Source organism: Conger conger, chromosome 14 (genome assembly GCF_963514075.1).
Source record: "Conger conger chromosome 14, fConCon1.1, whole genome shotgun sequence".
NCBI lineage: Eukaryota > Metazoa > Chordata > Actinopteri > Anguilliformes > Congridae > Conger > Conger conger.
In genome coordinates, this window is record NC_083773.1 from 4,561,138 (window position 1) to 4,571,137 (window position 10,000).

General features: G+C 47.0%; 1 protein-coding gene across 6 annotated transcripts in view; it reads right to left on the reverse strand.

The window, feature by feature from the left end:
- Window positions 1–10,000, reverse strand: part of LOC133110234 (E3 ubiquitin-protein ligase RNF123) — a 152,854-nt gene that overhangs the window by 114,748 nt on the left and 28,106 nt on the right. For all 6 annotated transcript variants that reach the window (XM_061220186.1, XM_061220181.1, XM_061220185.1 and 3 more), the window contains exons 22-24: window positions 7,328–7,428; window positions 6,190–6,382; window positions 5,533–5,678 (exon numbers count right to left, since the gene is read on the reverse strand). In XM_061220186.1, coding sequence (XP_061076170.1) covers window positions 5,533–5,678; window positions 6,190–6,382; window positions 7,328–7,428 — 440 coding nt within the window. The remainder of the gene's footprint in view (window positions 1–5,532; window positions 5,679–6,189; window positions 6,383–7,327; window positions 7,429–10,000) is intronic.

The following is a 10,000-nucleotide window of genomic DNA, read 5'->3' on the forward strand; positions in this document are numbered from 1 at the left end:
GAGCCTGGACAGATAATGAGACACCGTACATGTGATGACATGCTAGCCGTTCTCAATCTTCACAGGACACTCGTATGAAGACTGAATGGGAAAGCGGCCTGTAGCGTAGTGGTTAAGGTACATGACTGGGACATGTCGGTGGTTCGATCCCCCAGTGTAGCCACAATAAGATCCGCACAGCCGTTGGGCCCTTGAGCAAGGCCCTTAACCCTGCATTGCTCCAGGGGAGGATTGTCTCCTGCTTAGTCTAATCAACTCGATGTCACTCTAGATAAGAACTTCTGCCAAATGTCATTAATGTAATGTAATTAATGGAAAGAATGTCCTACAGGCAAAATTGAAGCCAACTGATCTGAGTCACGGCTAGGGTTAGGTTAGCTAGTTAATGGTAGCTAGCAAGCAAATATTTTTAGTTGCATAGTGTGGTAACATTAGCAAGCCTGTTCATATGTACAACTTGGCAGTGCTGAAAAATCTGCTTTGAACCTACCTTTCCTTGTTTTACATCAAAGACCACAAAGAGGCCATTATGCCTGACCATCAGAAACTAAATCTAAAATACCCTTTATTGCCAGTCTGGGTAATTGAAAACAAAATGACAGTAAACCAAAAAAAAAAAAACCTTTATATCAGATTTGTTTTCTTTGTTTTTTTTGTTTTCTTTTGTTATTAAATGCTGGGTTTTTCATAGCACTGGGACTGAAAATATGACTGCAGAGATGTCTGTAGAGACAGCTCTAAAACTCAGACGACTTTAATTGGGCTGTTTTTGGGTCATCATTTAGACTACCACAGACTCCAGAAAGCCGAACTGAAAAAGCCAGGCAGGCCATCTGTAGACACGGGCATTAAATAGATACATGGCGAAATGCTGAATGGGAGTCGGCAGGTACTTAATTTCAACAACAACCGCCAGCGGCTCAACAGCCTTCATGCATTATTCAAGATTCATATTCCAACTGCCAAACTCTCATTCCACACAACGAGAATTAAACACTGAAATACAACGAATTGTCACCGTCAAACAAGCGTTTAACACTATTTTAAGTATTAAAAAGGGTAATATTGATCATATCTGCCATACATAAAAGTAACTTTGTTACTTTCCAGAGCCATTTATTTCATGAGAAATAAGAGCGCAACAACATTTGAGCGTTTTGTGCGTTTGAGCTTCTGGCACCTCCATACAGGACTGTGTGGCCATGTTTTAATAGAAAGCAGCTCTATTACAGGGTGGCCTGCAGCGTAGTAGTTAAGGTACATGACTGGGACCCTCAAGGTCGGTGGTTCCATCCCCGGTGTAGCCACAGCCGTTGGGCCCTTGAGCAAGGCCCTTAACCCTGCATTGCTCCAGGGGAGGATTGTCTCCTGCTTAGTCTAATCAACTGTACGTCGCTCTGGATAAGAGCGTCTGCCAAATGCCAATAATGTAAAGGCCTAGCAGAAAAACGAACAGCGGAAACTTCCGGGTATCATAACCGAAGCGGCGCTCTGCAGGTCCTCCAAACTGCCAGCAAAGCACCAGCGAATAAGAAGCTTACCCTTCTACCTTTCTTTCCTCTATCCCTCCTTTTCCCCTCCTCCTCTCCCCCACCTCCACATCTCCAGGTTAATCCTGCTAGATTGTCAGGCAATGGCGTGTAAGGACTTATTTATGGTCTCATCTCTGCTGTGAGAAACTTTCGCTGAGAGAGCTGACCTTGTTGCGTAACGGAGAAGATGGATCACGGGGACGCGCACCTGACAGGTGAGAACAGAGAGCTCACACAGCACTTCTGCAGACGTCAGGACATTTACCTTTTCGCAAGAAAAGAAAGAAGAAGGACCTTGGAGGTTGACGGTTAAAAATGACTGTGGTACCGTGAGCAGGACAACGCTGACTACACTCTTTAGCAGTTCTGCCGAAGTACAGGACATTCCCAAAGAGACGACCAAGACACAGCATTAATCTATCGACGCTGACAGTGAGGTGCATCACTCCCGCAGAGGCCCAGGTGTGATTTATCTATTATAAATGGCAAAGTCAGATCTCATTCAGCGAAACAAATTGGGTCAAAATAATTATAAAGTAAGCCGAAGTCCTGTAAGTCAAAGTCTAGGTTTTAACTTTAATGCAAACGGATTTTAAAAAAGCATGTGAACGGCAGGTCTCATTACTAGAGAGCTTGCAATGCTTAGAAGATGCTGAGAAGTTTAGAAGCATACTAGAATTACGTTAATAAGAAGAACGAAACCACATCAAACCAAGGCACTAATTCACCGCAGAACTTCCATCCACCCTCCAAGAAATCAGCGAGAGCACGTTGCCCGGTTAAACATTAAAAATGGCCACTCATTAGCCGACCGGAAAAATGTGAGAAATCGCCGGGAGGTCTGATGTAATGCATCCGATCCACAGAAATACACCTCGTACTCCATCTTACGCGGCTATGAGCAATGATGCTGCCCTATATTCCCCACATACTGGCCTTAATTAGTCCATCACACATTTCCCTCCTGATTACTGCTCATTTGAAACTTGGCTAGACTGCTTTAACCCCTCCACTGACGAAACCAAAAGCTGAGCGCTCAAAGTCAGTTACATTTCGGTTCTCAGGGTAAGACACCAAGGAGGGTTCCCTGTCTTTTAGGGCGCTTCCATTCACACAGCAACGCCAGATTCAGTCGTCTCTTGGTGGTTGATATATAAACTGACATCACAAACAAGTTGAATATGAAGTCGGCCATTTTGAATGGGAGATCCTCAGACTGTCATGACATTTCAGAGAGCAGCTCACTCTGCCATGAATAAAATGTTCTATTTATCAACAAAGAGCAAAGGCTGTAAATATTATCCTTTAATTAAATCCTTTTTTTGCTGGCACCATAAAATGCAGCACAAAAAAAATGTATTTGGTTCAGTTGGGGCGTCCAATTAGAACAGTGTGAACTGGCAGGCCAAACAGAATAACTGAACAAGTAATTTCCTTTTTATCAACCGTCTCATTTTCACACTTTAACGCTCGTATCGATGACAACTTAAAAAGGGAAAGCGGCACGCTGCACGCTGCACTATTTGCCGCGGTTGTTGAGATTTCATCATGACCTCATTGAAATATTTCAACCTGCGTGGAAAATAAATTGGACACCTTGGGGCTTTGTTATGACACTTGCCACATTATGCTGAATAACTGGCGTATCACCCGTTGGAAAACCCAAATCTGTGTGATATTTGGTGTGAGGGGCAAGGTTGGGTTTCATAGCAGTTTGGATAGCAAGTACTGCAGTTTAGAAAGTGTCTGGCACATTCTACTTGTACAGCTTTCAGACAAACATCACAGAAATTATTCAGGGTAAAGACAGTTGATAGGACTACAGATACTATAGTCTATCACTATAGGACGACAGTGAGTGAGTGAGTGAGTGAGTGAGTGAGTGTGTGAGTGAGTGAGTTTGTGAGTGAGTGAGTGAGTGAGTGAGTGAGTGAGTGAGTGAGTGAGTGAGTGAGTGAGTGTGTGTGTGTGTGTGAGTGAGTGAGTGAGTGAGTGAGTGAGTGAGTGTGAGAGTGTGAGAGTGTGTGAGTGAGGGTGAGTGTGTGAGTGTGAGTGAGTGAGTGAGTGAGTGAGTGAGTGAGTGAGTGAGTGAGTGAGTGAGTGTGAGTGTGTGAGTGTGAGTGTGTGAGTGAGGGTGAGCGTGTGAGTGTGAGTGAGTGAGTGAGTGAGTGTGAGTGAGTGAGTGAGTGAGTGAGTGAGTGAGTGAGTGAGTTTGTGAGTGAGTGAGTGAGTGAGTGAGTGTGTGTGAGTGAGTGAGTGAGTGAGTGAGTGAGTGAGTGAGTGAGTGAGTGAGTGTGAGTGTGTGAGTGAGTGAGTGAGTGAGTGAGTGAGTGACTGAGTGAGTGTGTGAGTGTGAGTGTGTGAGTGAGGGTGAGTGTGTGAGTGTGAGTGAGTGAGTGAGTGAGTGAGTGAGTGAGTGAGTGAGTGAGTGTGAGTGAGTGAGTGAGTGAGTGAGTGAGTTTGTGAGTGAGTGAGTGAGTGAGTGAGTGTGTGTGAGTGAGTGAGTGAGTGAGTGTGAGTGTGTGAGTGAGTGAGTGAGTGAGTGAGTGAGTGAGTGAGTGACTGAGTGAGTGAGTGAGTGAGTGTGAGTGAGTGAGTGTGTGAGTGTGTGAGTGAGTGAGTGTGTGAGTGTGTGAGTGAGTGAGTGAGTGAGTGTGTGAGTGAGTGAGTGTGTGAGTGAGTGTGTGAGTGAGTGAGTGAGTGAGTGTGTGAGTGAGTGAGTGAGTGAGTGAGTGAGTGAGTGAGTGTGTGAGTGTGTGAGTGAGTGAGTGAGTGAGTGAGTATGTGAGTGAGTGAGTGAGTATGTGAGTGAGTGAGTGAGTATGTGAGTGAGTGAGTGAGTGAGTGAGTGAGTGAGTGAGTGAGTGAGTGAGTGAGTATGTGAGTGAGTGAGTGAGTGAGTGAGTGAGTGAGTGAGGGGTGTCAGGGTTAAGGAAGAGAGACACCAGCTGATCAGAAGGGTAGATAATGAACACACCCCCTGCCCCCATTTCCCTGAAGTTGTCCATCCTAGATAACGGCGGTTCAGGCTCCAGTGACTCACTGTCGTCGTAGCAAATGGCCTGACATACATTCTAAGTTGCTGACTAAACAGACGATGCTAGCAAGAAGCTACATCATTTTTTTGTTCGTATTTAACAACCTCTGGAGGCATAACATCACTGAACACACAGCTCTGCACCTGAAGTGCAAACTACTGTACAAACTCACAAGAGCTCCTACGCTAGCCATTACAACGGCAGCAGGTCAAGATCAAGCACTAAACCTGAATTGTTCTTTTGAAAATGACAGAAAGTGAAGGTGTCATATAACCGGTATAGGGTGTGTTGCATGAAAACAAAAAGAAATGCACAAATGGAATATGAACATAACCACACATACTGGCAAGAGTCTATCATTCTGCCCACCTAAGCTTGTGAATTTAAACTGAATGAGCATCACACACTCACTCTACAATATGTGCCGTATCCGTCATAAAGCCACTCAGCTCCTAGTCCAGGCGCTCGTCATTTCCCGCCTGGATTACTGCAACTCCCTCCTAGCCGGTCTCCCAGCTTGTGCCATCAAGCCCCTCCAGCTGGTCCAGAATGCTGCAGCCCACCTGACCGCCAGTCAGCCCAGGTCGGCTCATGTCACCCTGCTTCTCATTGGCCTCCACTGGCTTCCTATTGTTACTATTATTGTAAATCGCTTGGGGTTAAAAGCGTCTGCCGAATGACTAAAATGTAAATGTAAACATAATGCATCGGCAAGGCCAAGGCGGATTCAGTACCCCCACTGAGTGTTTTAGGTGCATGAAGCCCCAGTGAGTGAGCCAATGACCGAGTACCCGCTGGTGACTTTGTGACCTCATCCATCTGCTCAGAATGTGTGAGTTAGTGAGTTAAGAAAGTGTTTCAGTGCTCTCTGACGAGTCTCTGTGACGTGATCCATCTGCTCAGACTGTGCGAGTCGGTGCGTTAAGAGAGCGAGATTCAGCGCTCCCTGAAGATTCTGTTACCTTGCCCAGCTGCTGATGGACACTCAGGTTGTACATCATCACAATGCCATCCAGGATCTCCAGCAAGGACTTCTCCGTGATTGGCTGGTCGGGTTCTTCCAATGGTCGCCCCAGCAACAGCCCATCGTTACCATGGCTTCCCTCGACTGGCGGAGGTGAGAGGTGGGGGAGAATCAGGGCAGAAAGGATATTACCTCCAGGCATTATCCTCAGCCGATAACACGAAAGATAATAACTCCACTTCCTCAAGGTCCTTAAATTATGAGGGTTTTTTTCCCTCATTCTGAAGCCGGACTAATTGGCTTCCAAGAGTCTTCTCTCAGTTGTGTATTAAACCGTTGTTATGGCACGGTGTGTCCTTGTTATGAAACATGAGGAAACCGCATTAGCATACAGCAGGCCCTTTGAATACCAGCATTTCGTATTCAAAAAGGACTGTGGGCTTGCTCCAGTCCTTACAGCTATGATTGGTAGGGTCCTCTATAATTAGCTGACACAACTGCAGTTACGTTTGCCGGGGAACAGAATGAAACGCCGCCACCCCGCCCTGCCAAACACATTCCAGCCTCCCGATGGGGGAGACTGAGGTGTCACAAACCCCCCGTGACACAGCCATAAATAATTATTATCATTTTTTTTGTTTAGTGAGTCACTCACTGTCCTCCTCGGTCCTCTGCTCCACGGCCAGCGTGCGGATCTTGACCTTCTCGGGCGGGGCTAGGGGTCGGCGGGGGGTCATGAGGCTGACGGCGGCGGTGCTGAGGAAGCGGTTGGCCCTGCCTAGGGTGGGGGAGCTGAGCCAGCTGGGCCGGGCCAGGGCGCCCCCCATGGCCGCCGCCCCGAACGGCCTCTGCACCGGACAGAGAGCAACACCGGGGTAACCACTCTCTCACAACACCCAGCTTTTACACTTTCACATCAGACATTTCTGCACGAGACTGAGACCAGCACAGAGACCAACACCGGGGTAACTGCTCTCTCACAACACCCAGCTTTTACACTTTCACATCAGACATTTCTGTACGAGACTGAGACCAACACAGGGACCAGCACAGGGACCAACACAGAGACCAACACAGAGACCAGCACAGAGACCAACACTGAGACCAACACTGAGACCAACACAGAGACCAACACAGAGACCAGAGACCAACACAGAGACCAGCACTGAGACCAGCACAGAGACCAACACAGAGACCAACACAGAGACCAACACAGAGACCAGCACTGAGACCAGCGCTGAGACCAACACTGAGACCAGTACTGAGACCAACACAGAGACCAACACTGAGACCAACACTGAGACCAACACAGAGACCAACACAGAGAGCAACACAGAGACCAGCACTGAGACCAACACAGGGACCAACACAGAGACCAACACAGAGAGCAACACAGAGACCAGCACTGAGACCAACACAGAGACCAACACTGAGACCAACACAGGGACCAACACAGAGACCAGCACTGAGACCAACACAGAGACCAACACTGAGACCAACACAGGGACCAACACAGAGACCAGCACTGAGACCAACACAGAGACCAACACTGAGACCAACACTGAGACCAACACAGGGACCAACACTGAGACCAACACTGAGACCAACACAGGGACCAGCACTGAGACCAACACTGGGGTTCTACTCTCTCACACTGCCCAGTTTTAACACCTTTACATTGAATATTTCGCCTGTGAACCAGCAGTTAACTGCATGAACGAGCTGAAGATTGCCATGTAAATTTGACAGAGCTTTCAGCCCATCTGACCTTCATCGGTTTACAGACAGCGTACCTGCGCTCCCCCCACCTCCTCATCCTCGTCCAGGTCATCCATGGAGGTGGCCAGGATCTCGGACGGGTCGATGATGATGTTGGCTTTGGAGGCAAGGTCATCTGAAGCACACAGGGACACACACACAAAGAGTCCAATAACAAGCTCTTTCAATGCGCCAGCTCAGTGCCCTTCAGCCAGCAAGGTTCTGCCTTTATTCCGAGCGGCAGTGTACATATTTCTGTGCATCTGAACAATAATTGCTGATTTTAAAAAGAGAAAAGAAAGAGCTTTTAAGAGATGCCAATCTTTGGGACCAAAAAATATTCACTGATTAGAAGTAATCACAGAGACACACAATACACGCATACACACACACACACACACACACACCTTTGCGAGGCCATGAATAGAAACAAAAAACACACACACAGGCACACATACACGCATTGGACACACACACGCACACACAGCCCATTTCTACACACCGTCAGCGCACGATTCACAGCAATAGTCAGAGAACACTCGACGGTCTACGCCTTGCTTGGACGGTCACAAAAAGTCAACCCGCACGAGTACAGGGCGTGAAACGGGCATCTCAAAACATTTCTCTGAGAATGTAAAGGCCCATCGTGTCAGGCGACAGAAATGACATGCTTATCTGCGCCCTTGACTACATGTTCTACCCTTTATTAATCTTTTCATCTTTTGAACACGTTGTGCGGTGTTCTGGATGCCTGTGAAGTGTTCTAAATAGGGATGAAACACACAGGACAGTCTGTGGTGTGTTTTAGTTGGAGTTAGAGTACACAGGACAGTCTGTGATGTGTTTTAGTTGGAGTTAGAGTACACAGGACAGTCTGTGGTGTGTTTTAGTTGGAGTTAGAGTACACAGGACAGTCTGTGATGAGTTTTAGGCAGGGGATAGAGTACACAGGACAGTCTGTGGTGTGTTTTAGTTGGAGTTAGAGTACACAGGACAGTCTGTGGTGTGTTTTAGTTGGAGTTAGAGTACACAGGACAGTCTGTGGTGTGTTTTAGTTGGAGTTAGAGTACACAGGACAGTCTGTGGTGTGTTTTAGTTGGAGTTAGAGTACACAGGACAGTCTGTGATGAGTTTTAGGCAGGGGTTAGAGTACACAGGACAGTCTGTGGTGTGTTTTAGTTGGAGTTAGAGTACACAGGACAGTCTGTGGTGTGTTTTAGTTGGAGTTAGAGTACACAGGACAGTTTGTGGTGTGTTTTAGTTGGAGTTAGAGTACACAGGACAGTCTGTGATGAGTTTTAGGCAGGGGTTAGAGTACACAGGACAGTCTGTGGTGTGTTTTAGTTGGAGTTAGAGTACACAGGACAGTCTGTGATGAGTTTTAGGCAGGGGTTAGAGTACACAGGACAGTCTGTGGTGTGTTTTAGTTGGAGTTAGAGTACACAGGACAGTCTGTGGTGTGTTTTAGTTGCAGTTAGAGTACACAGGACAGTCTGTGGTGAGTTTTAGTTGGAGTTAGAGTACACAGGACAGTCTGTGGTGTGTTTTAGTTGCAGTTAGAGTACACAGGACAGTCTGTGATTAGTTTTAGTTGGAGTTAGAGTACACAGGACAGTCTGTGGTGTGTTTTAGTTGCAGTTAGAGTACACAGGACAGTCTGTGATGAGTTTTAGGCAGGGGTTAGAGTACACAGGACAGTCTGTGGTGTGTTTTAGTTGCAGTTAGAGTACACAGGACAGTCTGTGATGAGTTTTAGTTGGAGTTAGAGTACACAGGACAGTCTGTGGTGTGTTTTAGTTGGAGTTAGAGTACACAGGACAGTCTGTGGTGTGTTTTAGTTGGAGTTAGAGTACACAGGACAGTCTGTGGCGTGTTTTAGTTGGAGTTAGAGTACACAGGACAGTCTGTGGTGTGTTTCAGTTGGAGTTAGAGTACACAGGACAGTCTGTGGTGTGTTTTAGTTGGAGTTAGAGCACACAGGACAGTCTGTGGTGTGTTTTAGTTGGCGTTAGAGTACACAGGACAGTCTGTGGTGTGTATTAGTTGGAGTTAGAGTACACAGGACAGTCTGTGGTGTGTTTTAGTTGGAGTTAGAGTACACAGGACAGTCTGTGGTGTGTTTTAGTTGGAGTTAGAGTACACAGGACAGTCTGTGGTGTGTTTCAGTTGGAGTTAAAGTACACAGGACAGTGTTTTAGGCAGGGGCGATGTGAGACAGGCTGGCTGCTCAGCAACAGAACTGGGACAGAGAAAACCATCAGCCGATAAAGGGCAGAGAAATACGGCTTCATTACTCTGATCCCTGCTGATATAGAGGCTTCATTACACCTGCACAAGTGACCTCTAAGTGGCTATAAATTGTGTTTACGAAAGTGATCACCCAAACCATAAATCTACAACTCCATAAAAACAAAAAAGGTCTACCCCATAAATCAGCAAAAGAAAACACAAAAAAAAACAGGTTTCGCCAGGTCTCAGAACAAAAAAGGGGGCACCACCCGCCTGCGGAGTACTGCGAAAGGAAAACTAAAGAAAGACAGAAAGACTGTCCTCCCTTCCGGAACATTCCGGTCTGAGGGAGGAGTGCATCTCAGCACATCCTCAGAGAACACCCCCGCCCCCACCCCCACTCTCCCAACTCCTGTCCAAAGGCTTCCTGCCTTCCCCAGAAAGAGAGGGGCTGAGAGACTGAGAGAGGGGCTATAGTG